Source organism: Dromiciops gliroides, chromosome 6 (assembly GCF_019393635.1).
Source record: "Dromiciops gliroides isolate mDroGli1 chromosome 6, mDroGli1.pri, whole genome shotgun sequence".
NCBI classification, from domain to species: domain Eukaryota; kingdom Metazoa; phylum Chordata; class Mammalia; order Microbiotheria; family Microbiotheriidae; genus Dromiciops; species Dromiciops gliroides.
The window spans coordinates 4,082,353-4,109,660 of NC_057866.1; the positions used below are offsets into that span (position 1 = coordinate 4,082,353).

General features: G+C 40.0%; 1 protein-coding gene and 1 pseudogene across 1 annotated transcript; both read left to right on the forward strand.

Annotated features, from left to right (window-relative positions):
- Positions 1-6,755: 6,755 nt before the first annotated feature.
- LOC122731769 (mas-related G-protein coupled receptor member X4-like) lies at positions 6,756-7,700 on the forward strand. The gene has a single exon (XM_043972045.1). The coding sequence runs from the start codon at positions 6,756-6,758 to the stop codon at positions 7,698-7,700; it is 945 nt and encodes a 314-aa protein (XP_043827980.1).
- Positions 7,701-14,330: 6,630 nt separating this feature from the next.
- Positions 14,331-15,483, forward strand: LOC122730450 (annotated as a pseudogene).
- The last annotated feature ends 11,825 nt before the right edge of the window (positions 15,484-27,308 follow it).

Genomic DNA, 27,308 nt, shown 5'->3' on the forward strand with positions numbered 1-27,308 from the left:
CATACCCTCCTTCTCTCTAACTGTGTCTACACTGGACAAGCCAAATTAACTTTTAAGGAGAGTGGGTGAAAAAATAACTCAGCTCTACTGAAAAAGTGAACAATGTGAACTTAGGGGGTCATTTCACAGCTATCAGGACAGATTTCAGAGTGTGTAGAAAAATATATATCTGGTTCCTCTCTCCTTTACTTATTCCAGGAAACAGTTTTTTTCCCCTAACCATTCTGTCTCTTTTCTGAAAATTGTAAAGACTCAGAGTTCACAGGGAACTCATTAAAGCTTTCACACAATGAAAAAATCCCTTTTACATCCTTCGAAGCCTCCAACCATCTCTTTGGCTTCCCTCATTTCATGGAAAAGTGAGTGCAGGTTATTACTAGAGATAAGTCTAGCATCTGAGTCATAGAACAGGAGTTGGACGGGGCCTCCAGGAGATGGATGCTCCTCAATCCACTTTGTCTTTCAAGATTGTTGTTGATAGAGATTCTATTATCACTGTAAACCTTACTCTTGTATTGCATAAAAGGGCTGTCCTCCAGGATTTAAAAGCCTGTCAATTGGAAGAAGGATTAATTTTACTCTTCTTGACCCCAGAAGGTACAACAAAGTGGAATAGTTAGAATTTCCTAAAAGTCAGATTGTGGCTTGCTACCAGGAAACACTTGCCAACAATGTCTCTGCTGCAGTGGGGGGCCTGCTCTAGAACATAGTGGATCCCTCCTAATTTCTTATCTTCAAGAAAATCCCAGTTGTCCCCTTGCTGGAAATGTGTTAGAGGATGTCGTCTATATGTGTGGGTTAGACTATGTGCTTTCGATACCCTTTCTGGAACTGTGATTCTGATTTTCTAAAATTGAGACATGAAATGATGTTCTTCACTGTTTACTAAGATTGCATTACTTATGAGACAACTTGTCTTCTATATAGTTACCCAAAGGAACTTTGGAGGGGGGGGTGCAACATTCCTTCCACATTTCTTTCTAATTGAACAATTATTTGATTATTTTTTTCTTCCCCAAGTCCCTTCATCAACATTTCGATTCAAGTAAAATTGTACCTGGTTTTCTATTGTCCATTTACTTTTCCCTGATTTTCAATATTGACGAGTTTGGTGGTTGTATAATTGTGCTTAATGAACATCTGGAAATTGAGGCAACAATCCCAAAGAGCCATCTTGACTTCTTCAAAGACAAGTCATTCCAGTCATTGTTTTTCTATCATGGAAAATTACTAGACTAGCATGCAATCTAAGAAAGATCAGGAACCCAAGAGTTCATCTACCCCAAACTGTGCCTGAACAAGAATCCTATCCACAGTCAGACATAATGTGAAGGGATGCAGACTGACCAAATATTTCCAGAAGGGAGACTGCCTGAAGCAACCCAATTCACTATGGGATGGAACTAATGTTGAAGAGGTTCTCCCCTTCTCCACATCTCTCATCTGGCAGGCTGCTTCCATTGCTTCTCATTCCACTTCTGGACCTTGGCAGCATAAATCCAATCCCCTTGCTAACTAAAGGCCCTTCATATCCTGGAATACAGACATCATGCCATTTCTAAGTCTTTATTCTCCAAAGATATGAGAGGGGGAGTCAGTAGAAATCATTTCCCTCTATTTAGGTAAGCATTTTCCTAGACATTTGTCTCACATCTTGCCTATGGAAAAAAAAAAAAAAGATATGTGAGAGAGATGACATGATGGTGAGGCAGCTGGGTGGTGCAATCAATGGAGCACTGGGCCTGAAATAAGGGAAGATCTGAGTTCAAATCCAACTTCAGGCACTAAGTAGCTTTGTGATCTGTAAAATGGGGATAATAATAATAACACCTACCAGTCAGAGTTGTTGTAAGGATCCACTCAGATATTAATTGTGAAGCTTAGTACAGTGCCGGGCATGTAGTAAATGCTGTGCCAATGTTAACTACTATTTCTATTGTATATGAATCTGGTAAAAAAAAAAAAAAACTAGAGATAGAGTAATCTCTATAAGTTCTTTTTCATATGGAGAATTTCAGTGATGAAATGAGCAAAACCTTTTTTCTGTTTAAGAATATATTTTCATTAATTCTAAAAGGCTTATAAGCACTTAAACTGTCTAGCAAATAGTAGGCATTTAATAAATGTTGATTTATTGATCATCACTTTTTACAGATGGACATTTTGATACTTCAAAGGAAAATAACTATCTTTCAATAGTAAAAAAAAAGACTGCTAACATATGATTCTGAAGACACTCAACTTCAAACAGGATATTGGGTAGTTTGTAAATGTATACACAATACATACCACATACCCACATACATACACACATGCACACATACATATTACCTGGTGTGTAATTTAAGATTCTAAATGTGGATTCTAATCTGTTCCCCCAGTTTTGGGGGAAACTGACTAAAATCACTGATAAAATGAGTTTAGGTTTTTAAGGGTTTATTGAAAAATAGAAAGAAAAAGATTGAGAACAGAATTCCAACAGCTTGGCATTCCTATCTTTCCTCAAATTTCCTGTGAAGTCCTCTGCTACCACCACCACCATCAAGTCAGGAACCCAAAAGAGAGAGAGCTCTCTGAGCAGGCCCTCTTTCCTCCTTCCTGTCTCCTCCCAGAAAATAGGAGGCTCCTCAAATTGATTGGCTGGTAGCCTTGATAGACAGCACCCATGAGCAAACATCACTTCCTGACACCAAGGAAAAGCCACATGGCCTTGCCCTCTGAGGCATTTTCCTCCTGGTGGAGCTTTCCCACAGCAAGTCTCCAGTAGGTGGCATCATTCCAATCATTACACTGGGAAACAATTTAAGCTTCATTTGTGTGGGAATATTATCTTGGCTTTGCTAAAAAGAGGTGAAGATAATATTTTAATTATCACACACTAGAGAATTATGAGTGTAAACTAGCATAATTTTAAGAACACCAGGCTTACTGGAACACACTGGAGACTGCAGACTTGCCAAGGATTGTGGTAACTCAGGTCATCTGCATAAACATATTTCCTACATTGAATGATCACTAGGATGGGCACCTTGAATCTGAAAGTTCCTTGGATAGCAGGTACTATCTGTAGACACCTGGAATTCTATAGGACTTTATTTTGCCATACCCTGGAAACCTCTAGGACCCCATCCCTCTCATTCCCACTTTCCAGTCATATGGAGATACTAGAAATGCTGAAGAGGCAGATCTGTGGACAATGATAACAAGCAAGTCTGGATTCCCAACAATAGAACAGAACCACATGGTATACCCCTACTCTCAGAGTTCTAGGGTTATATCTTTTTGAGATGAACTAAAATTCCTTTAGTTACCATTGCAGCTCTTGAGCTCTGATTTGATTTGATTTGCCTCTATACAACTGTCCATTCCCAATATAATTCACCAATAAAATTTCCCAACCAATCAATCATTTTAGGTCCTCATATGATAATACATTTATGTATTAATTATAACCACTAATTAAAGGGAAAAAGGGAATCATAGTCCTTTACTTGTTTAAAGTTCAATGTAATTTGAATGAGTTTATGAATGCTATGTTTGTGTAGAAAAGAAAAGATGAAAGATATGTGTGTATACACATATAATATGTATAATATAATATACTATATGTGTGTATATCTACATATAAACACACATATGCAAATACAATCATATATCCATGTATATATAGCTCAGCACACTAAGTCCTCTATCTCTTTATTAGGAGATGAGGAGCAAGTTTCATCATTGGTCTTCTGCACACTTGCTTGATCATGACACTGACCACATTCTAAAGTTGTTTGTTGATACCATATTGTTGTCATTATATAAATCATTCTCCTGATTCTCTTCATTTCATTCTGCAAGAGTTTATACAAGTCTTCCCAGGTTCTCTGAAAACATTTTTCTTATAATTTTTACAGTACATTATTAATTCATGACATTGATGACGTAGCTTGTTCAACTATTCCCCAATTTATGGAAACCCCTTCTGATTCCCATTCTTTTTCACATGAAAAACAACCACAGTTTTTTTTGTCCAGCCTTAAAGTTCATTTTGCTAAAAACTACTAACTTTCTTAACCAACTCTCCCTTTAATTTTCCCTTGTCCATTTCTCCCTTTCCCTTCTATTTCCCTAATGAATGAAACATATTTCTGTACACAATTGTGTCCTTAAATGTGTGTTCTTCTCTACTTTTATCAGTTCAGATAGAATGAGGTTCAAGTGTCTACCATTGCCCACCATCATCTACACCTTGTTTGTATACATACCTGCTTTTACAACCAAATTTTATGAGATAATTTCCTATATACTTCCTTTTCCTCCACCCACTTTCCCCCCTCTCTTTTCATTCTTTCCTTATGATCATAAAATAACAGACCTTCTTCCAGTGTTATTACATTCCCTCCATGTTTGCTAATGATGTTCATGTTCAGAAGGGACATACTGACCATCTCTGCATAATAGATTGGAAGCAGTTCATCTATTTTTTTTATCACTGTTCATTTGTTTACCTTTTGATGTTTCTCTTGATTCCTGAGTTTGAACTTCAATGTTTCTACAAGACCCTGATCTCTTCACCAGCATTGTTCTAATCTTCTATTTCATTAAAAGTCTCTTTTCCCCTTGCAGGATGATATTAATTTCTGCCAAGTTATTTATGAGCACAAGCCTCTACCATCTGCATTCTGGCATATTATATTACTTAATCTCTGCTGCTCAAGCACATGGGACCCCAGTTGTGACTCTTCACTACTTGAATTCTCTTTAACTGGAAAGCTCTGATTTTGTCCATGATATTCCTGGAATTTTTCACTCAGAGGTTTCTCCCTCAAGATCACCAGAGGATTCTTTCTACTTCTATTTTATTCTTAGTTCTGCTTCTAAGTGATTTCAGTAGTTTCCTTTCAGGATTTATTTTTTATGTAAATATGTTTATATATTTCATTACATATTTCCCAATTACATGTAAAAATATTTTCAATGTAGTCCCTAGCCCTAGCAGTGAGGGGGCAGTTTTTCTTTGAATCCTTCAGTGATCCCTATTGACAGAAGAAGCCAGTGTTCTTGTCCCCACATTCTCCTCCCAAGCCTTTGGCTCAGTCTGAATGGTCTCCATGTGTCCTTGATTTATTTCATTTTCTCAGGTTGGAGAAATACCCCCATTCTGTCATTGTCCTCTGTTCCTAAAAAAACAGCATTTGTCAATAAAGATGACTTGAAGCAATAAAAAAGGAAAACAACAGCAACCTGACACCTGCAGTTGGTCCTGTTCTGTGTTGCATAATTACCTGGTTTTGCCAATTTCATTTTCTTGGTATTCCCAGCACCAAGACAGGTGCTGCAAATTATTTTACTCTCAGTATCTCACAAACAAAACAATAAAGAGATTATTATGTTTCCTTTCCTCCCTTCCAGAGGTAAGTGATTATCAGGGCACTCAGGTCCTTTATTCTAATTCCTCTTAATCTTCACTTTCTCCAACCTGTACCCTGTGCTGACCTGCTTCTGTGCTCTCCACTGCCTCCTGGTCAGTCTGTCTTCTGCCACCTTTGCTGCTAGTCCTTCATTGCTGTTCGTCTCATCCCCCGTCTCTCCTTTCTAATCTTGTCAGCCACCCTCTTGACCTCTTCTCAGCCCCCTGTCTCCTTGTCTGACCCGAACTCTCCTCCATCCTTGTCCGTGCTCCCCTCTAGTCCTGTCTATCTAGTCCCTCTTTCTAGTCAGCCCCCCCTCCTCTCATCTGTCCTTGCTCCTTCTACTGCTGTCTAACTCCCAGGTCTATATATACCTTTTCTTCAAAATCTCGGGGCTTCCTTCACCCCCACAGACCAAGCTAATCCGCCAGCCAGGGCTGCGGCTGGTTGGGGGGGGGCGGTGCACTCCCACTTCACTGCCTCAGTATAGGCTATCCAGGATCTTTCGGATAGCTCCGCTCAGGTCAGAGGGAGCTGGGGGCTTTTTTCCCCCCATATGTCTGACCTGGCATCTTGTATAGCCCACGGGGCTTTTTTGCTCAGTTGAAGCTGAGGAGGAGGGGGAGAGACCCTGAGGGCCTAAGGCTTTCTAATCTCAGCCTAAAGGTAGGGTCCTCAAATCAAAATAAATTTCCACAGCATACATGCATAAATGAATAAAGAAATGTCTGTTGCATTGACTTAAGTGGTTCAGCCCTCCTTCAAGCCTGTGCACATGAGTCATAGAAGAAGTCAAGCCTTCATTTACTCTTCTACAATCTAAAGAAAGAGAAGAGAAAAAATGAAGTGTGGATTGGAGTCTGGTCAGAAACAAGAGGAGAGGCAAGTGTAACCCTCATCATCTGTAGGAGAATCCTTTCTTTACCACACTACAACACCATGACAGGAGAAGGGGGAAAGGGGAGAATGGAACAAGTTTTATTAAGTACTTTGTTAACTGCACTAAACACTTAACAAATACTACCTCATTTGATCCTTAGAAGAACGCTGTGAGGCCGGTGTTCTTATTATCCCCCTCTTACAGTTGAAGAACCTGAGTTCAATAGATGTTAAGCGTCCAGGGTCACACAGATAGTAAATGTCTGAGGCTAGAGTTGAAATCATTTCTAGCCTAGTGCTCTGAGCACTATGGCGCCATGTAGCTGCCCCCTGGAGAGAAGGCGTGGGGAAGAGAAAGCTCTAATTCCTGAGAAGGGAGAAGGGAGTAAATCCCTGGAAAAGCCCCTAAATTATATCCTTGTCTTCGTGTCCTCAGGGAGTTTGAAAAGAGCAGACCCGGATCTGGAAGCAACCACCATGTCTGCTTCCCCTACACCTGAACAATGGGAACATCCTTATTTCAAGGCAACCAGGAGAAGTGCAATTGAAGCTCTGACTCCTGGAGAATTTGGCTGGATATGTATCCTCTCTTGGTTCATTGACCTAGTTGCGATGCTGGGAAACAGCATCGTCCTGTTACTCCTGGGCTTCCACATCCCAAGGAATGCCTTCTCCGTCTACATCCTCAACCTGACCGAGGCCAATGTCTTCTTCCTTTTCAGCTCTTTTTTACACCGCATGCCAAGTTCTGGTATATTCTTCATCCAAACTGACACTTCCGAGTTTCTGTTAAATGCCACATCCTTCTTCTACACTGTGGCCCTGAGCCTCCTGACTGCGATCAGCACCGAGCGCTGTCTAGCGGTGCTCTTCCCCTCCTGGTACCTACGTGATCGCCCCAAGCACACATCTGCGGCTGTGTGCATTGTCTTGTGGGTTCTACCTGGCCTGTTCTGGGCAGCGGATTTTGTCCTTTGTGACAGTCGGGTTATCTGTTTCAAAGTCCCCAACTTCCCGGTCGTGTGGTTAATCCACTTCACCCCAGTGTTGGGCGTGTCCAGCCTGACTCTGCTGCTGAGCGTCCAGTGCAGCTCCCAGCACAGGCAGCGCCCCCGGCTCTACCTCTTGGTGCTGCTCAGGGTCCTGGTCTTCCTGCTCTGTGGCCTGCCCCTGGGGATCCACGGTGGAATGAAGTCCTTGGGCTTAGATATCATGTCTGACTGGCTCCCTTCGCTTCTGGCCCGTGTGAATTGTATCGTGAACCCTTTCATTTACTTCTTGCTGGGCAGCCGAAGGCCTAGAATCGGGAGGGAGCCCCTCAGGGTGGTCCTGCAGAGGGCCCTGGCCGACGAGCACGAGTTGGAGGGCAGGAGAAAGGACACCCGCCACACCAGAAACACAGAGACGACAGTCTCAAGATAAGAGGATGTTTGGGCAAAGTCCATGAAATGAGCCCTCCCCCCCAGGTGCAGCTCCCTCCCACTTCCCTGAGAGTGGAACCAGGATTCCCCCATCCCTTCTGTTGCTGCCTAGGGTTTGAAATCTAAATGATGAAAAACCAAACCAAAACAAAACATATTTCCATATTAAGCAAATGTAAAATCAGGGGCAGCTAGTTGGCGCAGTGGATAGAGCACTGGCCCTGGAGTCAGGAGGACCTGAGTTCAAATCTGACCTCAGACACTTGACACTTACTAGCTGTGTGACCCTGGGCAAGTCACTTAACCCCAATTGCCTCACCAAAACAAAACAAAACAAAACAAAACATATTTCCAAATGAAATCTAAGTGATGAACAAGCATTTAGAAGGTGAGAATTCAATGATCCACAGATATATTTAAACATCTATATGCATCTACACGCACATATATAATTGAATTTGTTAGGTGAGAATTCAGTGATCTGTGTGTGTGTGTGTGTGTGTGTGTGTGTGTGTGTGTGTGTGTGTGTAACTGAATTCTCACAATATCCTTAGGAGACAGGTGCTCTCATGATTCCCACTTTGCAGTGGAGGAAACTCAGGCAGGCAGAGATTCAGTCACCAGCCCTGGGTCGCAAAGCTAGTAACTGACTCAGACTGGATTTGAACTCAGGTCTTCCTGACTCCAGGCCCAGTGCTCTGTGCACTCTGGAGCCTGCTAAATGGCTGGAGGCTTCAGGATTTATGGTACTTAAGGAGTAAGGTCTAGGACCTCTTGTACCATGAGGCACTTTAACAGATGCCACTGTCCCTGTCTTGGGGAGTGGAGGAGGAGGAAAGACACCATCTAAGGCACTTTGTTTTCCTGAGTTCTCCTTGTTAATCTTGATAAATGAAGGATAGATTTAGGGGTCAGACACCTCAAAGTCCCATGGGCCATGCTCCCCCATCTTGTCTTCTCTCAGGCTTCATCTACAAGGATTCCTCAGGCCTCCTCCCTTTCCCCTGCCCAGAACAGAGGAGAATTCAGCTCAGTCATGCCCCCTCCCCTCCATTTCCCACTCCTCCCCCTCCCATCTCTCCTCCCCCTGGCATAATAGGAGCTGAGATAACTACTTCTCTGCCTCTAAAGGTCAGGGCTGGGGCTCAGCCTCCTCTCTTGTCTTCATTCCGTTTCTCCAGGGCTCAGTCTCTTTGAATCTCTGTGTTTCTCTGTCTCTGTGACTCTCTCTATTCCAATCTTTCACTCTGAATGACCCAGTTCTTTATGAGGTCCATGTGTGGGAGAAGGTATTTTAGGAATATTTTCTGACAAGGGGCAACCTATTGAGGCCAAGGCAGGGGAAGGGATCACAGCATCTCACACATACAACACACACCCATGTCACACAACATGCATACAACACACAGCAACCTCATACAACAGACACAGACATGTAAATGCACATTCAAACCACACACACACATATACTGAACCACAACCTGCTCTGGAATATACAGACTGTGATCTATCATCCAGCCTCCCATGAATCCCCTGATAACACTTCACTCTCTCCTCAGGTGTTTTCAGGTCCGGCCTACTCTAGGCATGAAAGAGTGACAGGGCATCCTTAGCTCCTCTTGTTATTTCTTTCTTTTATTTCATCTTTCATCTTTATTTATTTATTTAAAGTTTTGAGTTCCAAATTCTATCCCTCTCTCATTTACTCCCTCACTACCCTCCCCAAGGTTGCAAGCAATCAGTACAGGTTATACATGTGCAATTGTGTAAAACATTACCATGTTAGTCATTTTACATAAAAAGACTCAAGTAAAAAAAAAGGAGAAATCGCAAAATAGCCTGCTTCAGTCTGTGTTCAATCAATATCAGTTTTTTCTCTGGGGATCTCTTGTTATTTCTTATGTTATGGGCATGATCACAAGCATTAAATACTCACCAAGGCAGGGAGTGTCATGAACTATCCATAACTTGGTCAAGCTGTCATTAATCACTAATACTGATTGGCTGTGCCTTCAGCTCCTTCCATAGATGCTTATTGCTAGATAGAACCAAGCCTCCAATAGGGGATACCTACAGGATATGAGACCCTTTTCCATAGTTGGAAGAAAGGAAGGGAATAAACATTTAGGTAATGACTGCAAAGTGCCAGGCACTGTGCAAAGGACCTGACAAATATGATCACTTTAGACCTTCACTGCAACCTTGTAAGGTCAGTGCTATTATTACCTCCATTTTATAATTGAAGAAATGGAGGCAAGTAGAGTGTTTAACTGACTTGCCCAGCGTCCCACAGCAATTAAATGTTCAAGGTGAGTTTGGAAAGTCTTTCTGAGTTCAGGTGCAGCCATCTGCACCGTCTAGATAGAAGCTAATACTTCACACTTTCTGGTCATTGGAAAAGGGATTCCCTCTACCACACAAGCCCTAGAAAGCCACAGATTCACAGAATCACAGACACAGTTCAGGGCCCTATTTGAGTCTGTGCTGTTCAGAGACAGAAACCTTGTTCCTCAATTTGGACCAGACTCCCAGATTTCTGTGGGCAAAGACTCAAATGAGGATAACATCAGGAACATAATTAGCACAATGCCTGCCCCAGTTTCTTCATTTATTGAATGGGGCTAATAATTATAAAAACCACACAGGGCTGTTGTGAGGATCAAATGAGATAATCATTGTTAAGTGCATAGCACAACACTCAGCAGGTAGTAAGAATTATTTAAGTGTTAGCTTTATTATCACTACCACTACCACCACCACAACCACCACCATCATTATTATTATTATATGAAACTGATTGAAAAACTAGAGACAAAGAGTAATCTCTTCAATGTCCTTTTAATATGGTATAGTTCAGTGATGAAAGGGACAGAAAGTATTTTTGTGTTAGAAAATATGTTCATTATAAAACATATAAGCAATTAACATAATACCTAGTTGTAGGCACTAAATAAATGCTATTTGATGGACTACCACTTTTTATAGATGAACATTTAGATACCTAAAGGAAGGAGGAAGAGAATTTTGTTTATTTTTTTTAAGTAAAGACAGCTAACATGTGAGTGTTAAGACACACAGCTTTATTACAGGACTTGAGCAGCTTAAGACAGAAAATAACAATATTTTTGAAAAATAATCAGCTTGTGAACAATTTAAGCTTCACTCATGTGGGAATATTATCTTGGTTTTGCTATAGAGGAAGAAAAAATTTGCTTATTGAACTCCAGAAAAATATGAATATAAAATAACATAATTTCAAGGACACCAAAGTGTTACAAAGGAATATTGGCAATTGTAGATCTGCAAAAGATTATGGTAACTCAGGTCATTTTCATAGGCACATTTAATTATTAAAAAGGATAAACCTGAAAAAAAATAGAAATCATGTCATGATTTTGAGTCATATGATTTCAAAAGGACTGGGGAATGGCTGAACAAATTGTGGTATATAACTGTGATAGAATATGATGAGCTCAACAATTTTAGAAAAACATGGAAAGACTTATATGAAATAATGAATGAAATGAACAGAACCAAGAGAACATTGTAGATGGGAACAAAAATATTGTTTTAAGAACGACTTTGAGAAAATAAGTTATCTTGACTATTATAAATACCCAAATTATCTATAAAGTACAGACCAACTTGCTAAACCTGGGCCACTGTTACTCAAGCCTATCTCCTGGTTCCCAGCAGGGGTGAAAAACCCAAGTTCTGTCTCAGCACCAGAATAGACCCCTGTAGTCTCCCCCCCCTGCCAAGGGTTCAGCCCTCTCACCAGACTGAGCTTAGTTCCAGACAACACTGGTGCTGCAATTGATTCAGAAGCTGGGGGTGGGGTGGGGGAGGGGCTTTCCTGGAACTGGATCTGTGTCAGGGTGACTGTGGGGTTGGGTTCCACTCCTGTCTCAGCATATGAGCTCCCTCCTTCCAACCTTACTTGGTTGGGAGATGATTTCAGCACATTCTTCTGTGGGTTTTGCTGCTTCAGAAATCATCCTATGGCATTACTTGGATTTTTTTTGGAGCCATTGTGTCATGAGTTTGAGAGCTCACTGCCTTTCCTCTACCATCTTGGCTCCACCTCATTCACTCTTTATAGTGTGTGGTATATATTTTGAGTGAATGCTTTCTTTGATTTCTATTTGCTGTCATTTCAATAAATGTATACATTTTCAATGCTATTTGTATTCATTGTTAAACTTGACTTGGTCAGATTGGAGTCAAGCCTTAGATATCCACTGAGAGATCTGTGTGTGGATTAACATTCACAAAACCTCCAGAAACCATGGTTTCCTCCATGGGAAGTCATCATTGGAATTCATCCATTCTGTTTCAAAGACTTCTGGAAGATATAACTTGTATAATGATAATAATATCCTTGAAGCAGGAAAGTACTTGAGCATTATTTTTTTCAAGTTTTCTCTGGGTGAAAGGGGAGGCAGCTCAGCACTGCTCAGCTCAGCACAGCTCAGTTCAGTGGGCAGCTCCGAGATTATTCACTTAACAGTGTGTCACATTTGTAGAAATAAGAGCCATTACCCAAAGGATAAATGATCAGAAAGTATGAACAGTCAACTTTCAGATGAAGTAATCAAAACTATCTATAGCTATATGAGAAATAGATCTAAGTCACAATGGATTAGAGAAATGCAAATTAAAACAATTATGAGGTTACAGGGGATAGAGAAAATGGAGACAGTATTGTTGGTGGACTTGAAAACTGATTCCACCACTTGAGCAATTTGGATATATGCTCAAAGGTCTATAAAACCATGTATATTCCTTGACCTAGCAATATCACTGACAGGTATGTATCCCCAAAGAGATAAAAAACAAAAAACAAAAGGACCTAGATGTACAAAATTGTTAATGGCAGCTCTTTTCTGGTGGAACAAATTGGAAATTGAGGGGATGCCATTCAATTGGGGAATGGTTGAACAAATTGTAGCATAAGATTTTTATGGAATAGTATTGTGCTCTAAGAAATGATGAGCTAGATGCTCTCAGAAAAACCTGGAAAGACTTACATAAACCAATTCAAAGTGAAATGAGGAGAAACAGGAAAATGTTGTAACAGTAACAGCAGTATTTTAACATGATCAACTGTGAATGATTAGCAATTCTCAGTAATACAATGATCCAAGAAAAATCTGAAGGACTAATGATGGAAAATGCCAGCCATTCTGAAAGAAGGAACTGATAGCATCTCAACATAGATAAAAAATACATTTTAAACATTTAAAAACTATTTCTTGGATTTTTATTTTTCTCTATGTTCTCTTTTGCACTATGACTTATGTAGAAATCTGTTTTGTATGGATTAAACACATGTTTAATCCATATCAAATTGCTTGCCTTCTCCATGAGGGTGATGGGAAAGGAGGGAGAGAAGTTGGAACTGAACTTAAAAAGAATGCTAAAAATTGTTTTTACATGTAATTAGGGAAAAATAAAAAATGAAATTCTAATAAAAAATAAAAAGAGAAATGTCTGACAGCATACGCGTTAGTAAAACTGGGAAATGAAAATGCTAGCCTCGGGGGCAGCTATAGGTGGCACAGTGGATAAAGCACTGGTCCTGGATTCAGGAGGATCTGAGTTCAAATCCAGCATCAGACACTTGACACTTACTAGCTGTGTGACCCTGGGCAAGTCACTTAACTCCCATTGCCCTGCAAAAACAAAACAAAACAAACAACAAACAACAAAAAAAGAAAGAAAATGCTAGCCTCAGTGGCCAGATGGAGTGAAGAAAGTCACAAAGCAGTAGAAGAGAAGAATAATCATATTTCAGGGAGATGATGATGGGATATTTTCTTTTTTAACTAAATTTATTTTTAAATGAATTTTTAAAAAATCTCTCACTGGTGCCAAGGTAAGTCCTGTCAGCAGTGGAGGGCCCTAGGAGGATACCCGAGGAGGGCATCAGCTGCCTCTGCAGCACTGTTCTCTTCCCCATTGGCATATGTTGGGCAGCAACTTGCAGTTCCCAAGGGGATAGAGCCCTGCCCCCAAAGGCAGGGATGTGGTCCCTGAGGCCTTGGACTTCCACTTGCTAGCCTGACCTTCCTCCCTTTCTGATTCACCATCTGCCCACGGAGATGGAAGAGAAATGTGAGCAAGCCCCCTTGGTAGGCGTCAATTAAACTTCACTTGTTCTCAGCAGTGCAGAAGAAGGGGATGATGGTCCTGGGTTTTGGCCCTTTTTTTGGTACCCAGCACTTTAGCAAGTAGAGATGATGGCAAAGTAAAAGGCATAAAGAGTTGTTTTTCTACTGAAAACAGGCTTTTTTGGGAGAGGTTTTTGTTACTGCTGCTGTTTCCAGCCTCTTCTCTAAAGGAAATCATGGCCCCTAGAGACTGAGGTGAACCCCCCCAACCCCAGACCTAGAGAGCTGCATTCTTCCTTGGAGGGGAAGAGTGGGGAGCTTCCAGGCCACCTCTTTTTTTCCAGGGCAATAAGGGTTAAGTTACTTGCCCAGAATCACATGGCTAGTAAATGTCAAGTGTCTGAGGTTGGATTTGAACTCAGGTCCTCCTGAATCCAGAGCAGGAGCTTTCGCCACTGCACCACCTAGCTGCCCCCTCAAGCCACCTCTTTAGGGGAAAAAACCAACAACAAAAAAACATGAGTTGCATGCCATGGAGAGGTGACAAGACCGAATCAGAATTGCTGGAGTTGCCCCAGCCAACACCGCTGCCCTAGATCTACCATGAGAAATAGCATTGGGAGCTGTGCACCCTCCACGAGCTCATCAACGTCTTCTAGTACAGCAATAGTTTCTGTATATTTTTATTTATTTGTTTAGAGTTTTCCCCAAATTACATGTATAAACAAATTTTTACATTGATTTTTAAAACTTTGTGTTCCAAATTCTTTTCTTCCCTCCCTCCCCACTCCCTCTTAAGAACTCAAGCAATTTAATATAAGTTATACATGTGCAGTCACATAAAACATTTCCACATTAGTCAAGTTATGAAAGAAAACCAGCCAAAAAACTTTAGAAAGAGGAACTAACAAAAAAAGTTATACTTCAATCTGTATTCAGATACCATCCGTTCTTTCTCTGTAGATGGATAGCATTTTTCATAAGTCTTTCTGATAGCATCCTGCTCATCATTTCCCACAGCACAATAGTATTTTATTCCAATCTCATTCCACAATTTGTTCAGCCATTCCCCAATTGATGAGCATCACCCCAATTTCAAATTCATCTTGTTTTTTTAATCTCTTTTAGGATACCAACCTAGTAGTGCTATTGCTCAGTCAAAGAGTGTGCATGGTTTTATAGCCCTTTGGCCATAGTTCCAAATTGATAGCAATACTTTCACCTGGGAAACACTACAGGAGATTTTTCAGAGGCTCTCTTCAAACACTATGGTGACACAAGAAAAACATGCTGGGAAATGGGAACTACAACCTGAACGTCATCATGGTGGCCCTTCAGATCAAAGGTTATCAAGCAGTTTGGTGGGACAAGCAAAGGAAGGTCAGGGTCATCACCCTGTCTAATGTCACGGGCTTCATCATGAGTCTCCTCTCCAGCCTCTGCTGGGGGGTGCTGAAGCTTCCACTCAAAAGGCAGCATTAGATCTGCATGCAAGGGGTGGGAGCCACCTACTACAACCTTGAGTCCAAGCTCAAGGTGCCTGAGTGGGTTGGAGGCTAGAGTGAGTTAAGAAAATTTTTGAAACATCAGCTCCAAGGAAAGAACTGTGAGCTGCCGCTAGTCATGCTAGAGGAAGTTGAGGCCCACCAGAGTTGGAGGGCCAATGTATAATCCAGCTCTGCACTTCTCTTCCCTCTCTTCCTCCAGCTTTTCCCTCCCCTCCCTGACCCCAGCCTTCCTTGTGTCATGGCCGGTGTCACTGCTGGTCTCTCTGTCTCTCCTGCCCCCACATCTTGGTGGGTTTGTTCTTTGCAGACTTAACAATGCAATAGGTCAGCGAAGGTATGACCACTTATTCCTGGAGAAGGAAGGGAGAATGTGCTTCAAGTTTCCTCTGGCCTGCTCTAAGGGCGTGTTCCTAGGATAGCCTCTCTCCTTCCTTGTAGAGGTCACACATTGGACTTGACACAGCCTTCGCTGGAGTTAACCACCTGCTGCCCTGATTTGGAGATGCTGCCTCCCCTGTCCCTTTCCTGTCAAACTAATGCCTCTGAAGATACTTTTGAAGCCCGGATGACTAGCTAGGAGGGCCAAAAATATAGGGGTCTCCCGAGAAATCATCTAGATAACCTTACTTAGCAATGGTGCAGCGTACTGAAAGGTTCCAAGCCCCAGCCCCGCCCTAACCGAGAGTGTATCTCTAAAGGAAAACTTTGTTAAACTGGGCATGAGTTGGATTCGGCCATGTTTAGTCAGGGTTGAGTGCGGGGTAGCTACACATACACTAAGCGAGGGTGTGACCCGCCGTGGAGGGCTTCTTTTGTGAAGTCTTCACCATTTCACTACATTGCGTGGTGTAACGATTGGAATAACGCCCCCTGCTGGAGACTTACTGTAGAAGAGTTCTGCCATGAAGCGAAGGTCTTTGAGGGCAAGACCAGGAGTCTTTTCTTTGGTGTCAGGAAGTGACGCGGGCTAGTGGGAGGAGGAAGGAAGAGACTGGCGCTCGCTCTGAGGCTCTTTCCTGGGACTCTGGTGGAGAGCGGAGCTAGAAATGCGCTCTCCCTTTAATAGATAGGAATCTAGGCCTTTTCTTCTCTCTTTACCAAACTCTTATTCTCCTTAATAAATGCTTAAAAGTCTAACTCTTGCTAAAGCTTATAATTTATTGGCGACCACTCATTAGATATTTTAGACAGACTAGCTAGAATTTTAGCCCTTAACAGTGGGAGTTTCAGGGGGAGGGAAGTGGATGTGTTCAACTTTACCCCCCAGATGTCTCAAGAGAGTTAGCTGAGAACATGCTTCTATAAAAGAATTCTAGTAGTTGAGGACTGGAATAGCGTGGAAGGTATTGGAAGCCAGCAGAAGGAGCAGGAGTGGAGGCAGCTCCAAGAGCCAGAGCCCTCAAACTGGGCAGCACGAGCTTTGTGTGATGTGGCCTTTGACAAGTTAGCTCAGGAATGACCTTTAGCTGTCAGCTGATGACCTTTTTCAGGTGGCCACTTTTCTCTTATAACTCTGGAAGATGAAAGAGTAGAAGGCAGGTAATGGTAATTTGGCTCCCCTGACCACAGGCATCTGAACACAGTTGTGGCTACCTTAGAAATGAAAACACAGGAATGGCCTGTTTGGTCATTACTAATGATGGTGCTGGCAGGTAAGAGTGCCAGCCATACTTGGGCAGACTTCTCTCCAGCAGGCCCACTTGGCCTGAGCCATCAGTAGCTTTCTCCCACCTGTAACTGGAGTGCATGTTTACACCAGCACTCTTCTGCACACTTACTTACAATTCAACAAGGCCATTGTCTTACACTGAATGATGGTGACCAGAAAGCAGTTCCTGCATCATACCCTCCTAGCACCTGGCCACAAAGTCTCCTGCACTGTTTTCCATGCTAGACCTGCTGCTTGGCCCTTCAAGGAGCTCCTTACCCCTGCACAATGACATTCCATTCACCACCACCAGCCAGAAGATCCAGCCAACTTTGGTGGGCCTGTGGGAGGAGCTCTGTCCATGATAGCCAGCCATTTTTTCTGGGAACAAACCTGCTTAGATCCATGCAAATGGCACAAGAGGCCTCATGCACATGGAGTCTACAAGGCAATGGAATATACAAAGACACTTTACAAACATTTCAGGGCTGGTTTCTCTGGTGCTCAGGAACAGGGACCTATGCTGATACCCAAGAACATGGACAACTCTATCTCTACAGGGAAGGGGGTCCCCTGGCGCTATTGCCCATCAGTGGGCAACCCTAGGCTGTTTATTTTTCTTGGTTCCCTTCCTCTCTTTTGTTGGCCTTGTGTTAGGTTTGTTTAGAGGATGTATTTTATTTAACCAAGTGTTTTTTTAACTTACTTTTTTGTGGGGGGAGGGCAATGGGGGTTAGGTGACTTGCCCAGGGTCACACAGCTAGTAAGTGTCAAGTGTCTGAGGCCAGATTTGAACTCAGGTCCTCCTGAATCCAGGGCTGGTGCTTTATCCACTGTGCCACCTAGCTGCCCCAAGTATTTTTTTAATGGAGAACTCTACATATATAAATCTCTATCATGTAGAAGCTCCCATTGTGATAAGGTTGGAAGAATCATATAGTGTTGAGGGACCAAAAGCAAAATCTGTTTGAGACAATGAGGTTTGGGGACCTAAGGGGTCTCAAGGATATAAGTATCTCATACTTCCTGCCACCATTTTGGCACTTGGTAGGGTCTTGTCTCATCTCCTTCCAAGTCAGTATCTCAGAAAAATCAGGAGGCTCAAGGAAAAAGCTTCATCATTAGATAGGCCTGGGGTTGTGTAAAATGTGGTCTGGGGCATTAAAATGTTAGCCAGTATGGCCATTATGGGGTGGAAGTGGAAAATCACAAGGCATCAGAGGTAGAGGGATATGAACACTATCATGAAGAGATGTGGAGATAATTTGCCTGAGGAGCCACTTTTCAATAATTCTGGGCTCTTACTGGATAGTTCTATTACAACAGAAACCACAAGAGCCTTTTAAAACTCTTGATGCCACTTGTTCTTGGCTGAATTTCCAATCCGAGGCTCTTACAGAAGGCTCCAGGTCTAGAAAAAAGAGCATCATACCCAGGTCGGTCAGCCCAAGGATATACCTTCTCTTCAGAGCACACATGTTCCTTCCCCTTGAAGGAAATGGTATAGAAAGGAAGACCAGGGTAATATTGTCACACTTGGGGATTGAGGTGAGTGAAAGAGGTCTGGACTCTCAGGATTTGTGAGGACAATTCTAAGGGCATCAGAGGGCGGGGAGGGGGAGAATAAATACTTCTCTTTCCTTTCCCCCTTCCTTTGTTCCTCTACATTGGTTTCTTTATGTCCTTTATTTCAACTGTCCCTTCCTTCTCTCTAAATGTGCCTACATAGGACAAGACAAATTAGCTTTGAAGGGGAGTGGGTGAAAGAGTTACTCTCAGCTCTACTGAAAAGGTGAATAATCTTAACTGAGGGAATCATTTTACAGATATTAGGACAGAGTGTGTAGAAAAATATGTATCTGGTTCATCTCTCCTTTATTTAGTACAAGAATTGGGTTTTTGGGGGGCAGCTGGGTGGCATAGTGGATAAGCACCGGCCCTGGAGTCAGGAGTACCTGAGTTCAAATCTGGCCTCAGACACTTAACACTTACTAGCTGTGTGACCCTGGGCTAGTCACTTAACCCCAATTGCCTGACCTAAAAAAAAAAAAAAAGAATTAGGTTTTTTCTAACCATTCTGTCTCCTGGGAATTCTAAATACTCAGAGTCAACAGGGAACTCAATAAAGCTTTCACACAATAGAAAAACCCTTTTTACATGCTACAAATCCTCCAGCTATCTCCTTGGCATCTGTCATTGCATGGAGGGGGCATGTATAGTTAATTATTAAAGACAAGTCTAGTTTCCTAGAGTCATAGAAAAGGATTGTAAGGAACCTTAGAGGAGATGGATGCTTCTCAATCCACTTTGATTATTTCTCAAGTGATAATTGTGTCCTTCAAGATTGTTAATAGAGATTCTATTATCACTCTAAAGCGAACTTTTGTATTGTATAAAAGGGCTGTACTCCAGGATTTTAAAAGATTGTTAATTGGAAGGATTAATCTTGCTCTTCTTGATCTCAGAAGGTAGAACGAGGAATGGCTAGAATTTCCTAAAAGTCAAACCATGGCTTGCTATCAGGAAACACTTGCCAATAGTATCTCTCATGCAGTGGGTTGTCTGTTCTGGAACATAGTGGATTCCATCTTATTTCTTATCTTCAAGCAAATCCCAGTTGTCCCCTTGCTTGAAATGTGTTAGAGGGCATTGTCTATATGTGTGGGTTAAACTAAGTGCTTTTGGTCCCCTTTCTAGAAATATTATCTCAATTTTCTGAAATTGAGACATGAAATTATTTTCTTCTTTACTATTTACTGAGATTGCATTACTTCTAAGACAGCTTGTCTTCCATATATTTACCCCCAAACACATTTGGGGGCAACATTCTTTCCACATATCTTTCTACTTGAAAAACTATTTGAGTATTTTTGGTCCCCAATTACTTTCCTCAGCATTTTAATTCAAGTAAGATTGAACCTGGTTTTCTTCTGTCAATGTATATTTTGGGGATTTTCTATGTTGATGAGTTTGGTAGTTATATTATCTGGAAGTGGAAGCAATAATCCCAAAGAGCCATCTTGACTTTTTCAAAGACAAGTCATTCCAGACTCATTATCTTTCCATTAGGGAGAATTATTAGATTGGTCTGCAATCTCAGAAATGTCAGGAACCCAGGAGTCCATATCTCCTAATCTGTGCCTGTCCACAATCCTGTCAACAGTAAGACATAATATGATGTGATATATATTGACCCAATATCTGTAATAAGGGAGACTGCCTGAAGTGATATGATTCACTAGGAGATGGTTCTAATTTTGAAGAGGTGCTACCCTTCTCTCCACATCTCTCTGTTGGCAGGCTGTTCCCATTGTCCCTCATCCCACCTCTGGGTCCCTGCAGCACAAATCCAATCCCCATGCTACCTAAAATTCTTTCATATGCTGGAAGACAGACATCATGTCCTTCCCAAGTCTTCATTCTCCAAAGATATGGTGTAATCAGTAGAAATCATTTCCCTATATTTAGGGAAGCATTTTCCTAGGCATTTATTTCCCATCTTTCCTATGGAAAAGAAAGATGTGTGAGAGAGATGATATGATGATGAGGTAGGTAGGTGGTACAGTGAATGAAGTACTGGGCCTGAAATAAGGGAAGAACTGAGTTCAAATCCAACCTCAGAGACTTAGTAGCTTTGAGATCTGTAAAATAGGAATAATAATAATAGCATCTACCACCTAGGGTTGTTGAAGAGATCAGTTCAGCTGATAATTGTAAAGCTCTTAGCATAGTGCCTGGCATATAGTAAATGCTATATAAATGTTTGCTGTTAGCTATTTGTCTTGTATGAAACTGAAAGAATAGAGACAGAGTAATCTCTTTAATTTCCTATTCATATGGAGAATTTCAGTGATGAAATGAGCAAAAAAAAATTTTTCTGTTTAAAAATATATTTACATTAATTCTAAAAGCATATAAGCACTTAGTTGCCCCCCACCTGGGGTAATGAGGGTTAAGCAACTTGCCCAGGGTCACATAGCTAGTAAGTGTCAAGTGTCTGAGGCCGGATTTGAACTCAGGTCTTCTTGAATTCAGATCCAGTGTTTTGTCCACTGTGCCACCCAGCTGCCCCCATATAAGCACTTAGAACATTGCCTAGCACATAGTTGGCACTTAATGTGTATTGATTGATTAATAATTACTTTTTACAGGTGAACAATTTGATGCCTAAAAGGAGAAGGAAATGGACTATCTTTTAATAGTAAAAATCCTGCTAACATATGAATGTGAAGGCATAACTTTAAGACAGGATGTTGAGGAGTTTGCAAATTTTTAAAAATATATTATCTGGGGCAGCTAGGTGGCACAATGGATAAAGCACTGGGCCTGGATTCAGAAGGACCTGAGTTCAAATCTGGACTCAGACACTTGACACTAGCTGTGTGACCCTGGGCAAGTCACTTAACCCTCATTGCCCCACCCAAAAAAACCCATATATATATATATAATTAATTATATTAATTAATAAATATTATCTGGGGAACACTATAAGCTTCACTTGTGTGGGAATGTTATATTGGCTTTCCTATAAAAAGGTGAAGACAGTATTGGAGCCAGTAGACCTGCAAACGATTATGGTACCTCAGATCATCTGCATAGGCATATTTCATGATTAAAGAGTGAAAAACTGAAAACAAGGAGAAATCATTCTTCTGCCTACCTGCTCATTTTCCCAAACCAAGCCTGAAGACCATGTGTAGGAACACTCTCAGAACCTGAGGTAGGGCAGAACAGATACTATAACAAAATACCTCCCATATCCACTCTAAGGGACATAAGAAAGAACTGAGTCATTCTCTCTGAGAGTTCAGCGTTTAGGAGGGCAGGTCTTCTACTCTACTTCCTCCCCCCAATTTCTAGTCTTTCTAGCTTGTTCTATTGCCTGCTACTGTCTCTAGAACATTGTCTCTATACTTTTCTTTAAGAGTTTAATAAACATTTTATAGAATCTATTCAAAGCAAATGTTCATGGTGCCCTACATTGGACTTTTCCCATCAAGTTGATGTCAAAGGATTAATAATTAATTTTTTGCCTGACAATTTAATCATTTTTGAAATAATCTAACAGCACTATCAATAATACTACTCTCCCTACAAAAGCAGATATTAAAAACTTAGTTTGATAAAATGCACATGAAACCTGTTATGCTCATACAGTATCAATATTCACCCTCTTTGAGGACCATATGCCTTTTGTAGGGAGAGTAGTATTATTGATAGTGCTGTTAGATTAACCATGAACATTTGCTTTGAATAGGTTCTATAAAATGTTTATCAAACCCTTAAAGAAAAGTATAGAGCACATTAAAAAAGTGGCACAAAGATGGGACGGGTAGGATAGACAATGGGGAGATTCAGAAAATGAAGCAATGATTAAAGGGATCTTAAAGTTCCTCATCTTGTGTCCAGGAAGGAATCCTTCATTTAATCCTTAAGAGTGTTCAAAACGGGGCAGCTAGGTGGTTCAGTGGATAAAACACTGGCCCTGGATTCAGGAGGGCCTGAGTTCAAATCAGGTCTCAGACACTTGACACTTACTAGCTGTGTGACCCTGGGCAAGTCACTTAACTCTCATTGCCCCACCAAAAAAAAAAAAGTCTTCAAAGAGGCTGAGTTTGGTGTGAACTCATGGCGACTCTGAGCCCCCTATCCCATTCCTGCATTTCTGTTTGTCTAAGACAGACTAGAACATCAATTAGAAGCTGGTGAGAGGTAGGGGAAAGAAAAATTAGGTATTCATTTGGGAATCCTTCTCTTTGAGGCCCATGCCACCCTGGCAGAAAAAAAAGGCAGAATTTTCCCAGAGTTTCTCCTTCAAGTGCACATTGGACAATCCCTGAATCTATCTCATGGAACTATTGAGACAAAGTATAACAATACTATATAGGATTCTACACTTTAAAGTGACTTCTGTTACTCTCTTCCAATCTAATTCTGAAAAATAATGTGTTCTTTAAGATATCTGATAAATGGTCATCTAATCATGGCCTAATTAACCCTGATTCAACATTTGCAGTGATCAGAGACAGCTATTTCATCTTCCCTGAGTCTCTTCTTCTCCCAGCAAAACCTCCCCTTTTTCAAAGAGTCATGGAAAGATAGATAAAAAATTAATTGGAAACTAATTAATCAAATCCTAAAGTATAAGTGGGTCAAACAACAAAGCAAAGAAATAATCAATAATTTCAGCAAAGAGAATGACAATAATGAGATAGCATACCAAAACTTATGGGATACAGACAAAGCAGTTCGTAGGGGATATTTTATATCTCTAAATGCCTACATGAATAAAATAGAGAAAAAGGAGATAAATTAATTGGGCATGCAACTTTAAAAGCTAGAAAAAGAACAAATTAAAAATCACCAATTAAATACAAATTTGGAAATTCTGAAAATCAAAGAAGAGATTAATAAAATTGAAAGTAAGAAAATATAGAATTAATAACTAAAACTAAGAGCTGGTTTTATGAAAAAATAGATAAACCTTTGGTTTGCTTGATTTTTTTTTAAAGAAAGAAGAAAACGAAATTACCAATATCAAAAATGTAAAGGGTGAACTCACCACCAATGAAGAGGAAATTAAAGCAATAATTAGGAGATATTTTGCCCAACTATATGCCAATGAATTTGATAATCTAAATGAAAAGGATGAATACTTACAAAAAATATAAATTGCCCACTTTAACTTAAGGAGAAATAGTCTTTAAGTAAGCCCATTTTAGAAAAAGAAATTGAAAAAGCCAACAATGAACTCCCTAGGAAAAAAATCTCCAGGGCAAGATGAGTTTACAAGTGAATTCTACCAAACTTTTACAGAACAATTCATTCCAAAACTATACAAACTATTTGGAAAAGTGGGTGAAGAAGGAATCCTACCAAATTCCTTTTATGAGACAAATATGGTATTGATACCTAAACTATGATGAGCAAAAACAGAGAAAAGAAAATTATAGAACAATTTCCCTAATGAATATTGATGCAAAAATTCTAAATAGAATATTAGGAAAGATATGGCAGCAGTTTATTACCAGGATAATACACTATGACCAGGTGGGATTTATACCAAGAATGCAGGGCTAGTTCAACATTAGGAAAACTATCAACATAATCAACACATCAATAACAAAACTAACCAAAATCATATGATTATCTCAATAGATGCAGAGAAAGCTTCTGACAAAATACATTAGCAAGCATAGGAATAAATGGAGCTTTTTTTTCTGGGGCAATGAGGGTTAAGTGACTTGCCCAGGGTCACATAGCTAGTAAGTGTCAAGTGTCTGAGGCCAGATTTGAACTCAGGTCCTCCTTAATCTAGGGCTGGTGCTTTATCCACTGCACTGCCTAGCTACCCTCAAATGGAGCTTTCTTTAAGGTGAGAAGCAGTTATCTACCTAAAACTACCAGCAAGCATTATATGTAATGGGGATAAGTTAGAAGCATTCCCAATAAGATTAGGGATGAAATAAGGATGTCCATTATCACTACTATTATTCAATATTCTACTCGAAATGTATATTTCTAATAAGAGAAGACAAAAGAAGTTGAAGGAATTAGAATAGGGAAGGAGGAAATAAAACAATCACTCATTGCAGATGATGTGATGGTATACTTAGAGAATCCTAAAGAATCCATTAAAAAACTACTTGAAACAATTAACAACTTTAGGAAAGTTGCAGGATATAAAATAAACCCATATAAATCATCAGCATTTCTTTACAAGACCAACAAAGTCCAGCAGCAAGGTATAGAAAGAGAAATTCTATTTAAAATAACTGTAGACAATATAAAATATTTGGGGGCCTACATGCCAAGGCAAACCCAGGAACTGTATGAAATAATTATAAAATACTTCTTAAACAAATAAAACAAATCTAAGCAAATGGAATAATGTCAGTCGCTCATGGGTAGGCTGAGCTAATATAATAAAATGACAATGCTACCTAAATTAATTTACTTATTCAGTGCCAATACCAATCAAACCACCAAAAATTATTTCATAGAGCTAGAAAAAAAAAACAAAATTCATCTGGAAGAACAAAAAGTCAAGAATATTAAGGGAATTAATTTTAAAAATGCAAGGAATGTGGCAAAGGAAGCTGTAACAGATCTAAAACTATATTATAAAGTGGCAACCATCAGATCTATTTGGTACTGGCTAAGAAATAGAGTGGTGAATTGGTAGAATAGGTTAGGCACACAAAACACAGTAACAAATCGAAATAGCTATCTCCTGTTTAATAAAGCCAGAGACTCTAGCCTCCAGGATAAGAACTCACTATTTAACAAAAATTGCTGAGAAAACTTGGAAATAGTATGGCAGAAACTAGGTATAGACTAATATCTTACACTGTATACCAAAGTCAAAATGGGTAAATTATCTAGACATAAAGGGTAATACCATAGGTAAATTAGAAAATGAAGAAATAGTTTATTTGTCAGACCTATGGATAGGGAAAGAAATTATGACCAAAAATAAGATAAAGAACATTACAAAATGCAAAATGGATCATTTAGATTACATTAAATTAAAAAGAAACAGAACCAAGGCAACCAAGATTAGAAGGAGAGCAAAAAGCTGGGAAACAATGTTTACAGCCAGTGTTTCTTATAAAGGCCTCATTTCTAAAATATACAGAGAACTGAATAAAATTCATAAGAATACATGTTTGGGGGCACCTAGGTGGCACAGTGGATAAAGCACCAGCCCTGGATTCAGGAGGACCTGAGTTCAAATCTGACCTCAGACACTTGACACTTACTAGCTGTGTGACCTTGGGCAAGTCACTTAACCCTCATTGCCCCACAAAAACAAAACAAACAAACAAAAAGAATACATGTCATTCCCCAATTGAGAAATGGTCAAAGAATAAGAACAGACAATTTTCAGATGAAGTAATTAAAGCTATCTACAGCCACATGAAAAAATGTTCTCAATCACTACTGATTAGAGAAATGCAAATTAAAACTACTTTGTTGTACCACTTCACAATTATTAGACTGGCTAATATGACAAAAGAGGAAAGTGATAAATGTTGGACAAGATGTGGGAAAATTGGAACATTAATGCATTGTTGGTAGAGTTGTGAACTGATCTAACTATTCTGGACAAAAATTTGGAACTATGTCCAAATGTCTATATAACTGTGCATACCCTTTGACCCAGCAATACCACTACTAGGTCTATATCCCAAAGAGATCATAAAAAAGGGAAAAGAACCCACATGTACAAAAATATTTATAGCTGCTCTTTTTGTGCTGGCAAAGAATTGGAAATGGAAAGGATGTCTATCAACTGGGGAGTGGCTAAATAAGTTGTGGTATATGAATGTAATGGAATACTCTTTCACTGTAAGAAATGATAAGCATAATAAAAAACTTTTATGAAAAAAAAAGAAAAAAAGATTTTTAAAAATGACAAGCAGACAGATTTCAGAAAAACCTGGACTTACATATATTGATGCTGAATGAAATGAGCAGAACCAAGAGAATATAGTACATAATAACAACTTGCTGTGATGATCAATTGTGATAGACTTAGTTCTTCTCAGCAACATGATGATCCAAGACAATGTCAAAAGGCTCATGATGGAAAATTCTCCCCACATCCAGAAAAAGAACAATGGAGTCTGAATGCTGACTAAAGCAGACTATTTTCACTTTTGTTATTTTTTTTGTTTCTTCATTCTTATGGTTTTTTTTAAACTTTTGTTTTGATTCTTCTCTCACAAATTGACTAATGTGGAAGTATTTTTAACATGATTGTAATGTATAACCTATATCAATCAGATTGCTTGTTGGCTTCGGGAATGAAAGGGAAGGAGAAAATTTTTACAAAATCTTACAAAAATGAATGTTGAAAATATCTTTACATGTAATTGGAAAAATGTAAAATAAAATAGTATTATGTATATATGTATACACACACACACACACACACAAAGATAAAAACCCTCCCCATTTTCTTCAATGGATATGTATATGCCATTGAAATAGGAACTTTACCATCATACTTGACCTCTGCTGAACATTTTACTTTCTTACAATCATCTCTGAAATATAGTATATTGCAATGACCATACTTTTCATAGTGGCCTGAGCAAGGCAGAATGAAGTGGGACCATCACCCACTTGTTCTTGGAACCTGTGCCTCTATTAATGTAGCCTAAAATCTTAGTTTTTCTAAAGGTCAGCAAAAATCTTCCTCCTCTCCCTCTACCATGAGCTCTTAATTGAGAAAAAAGAACAACAAAATCCTTTTCACAAACATGTGTAGTTGGGGTCAGCTAGGTGATGCAGTGGATAAAGCACTGACCCTGGATTCAGGAGGATCTAAGTTC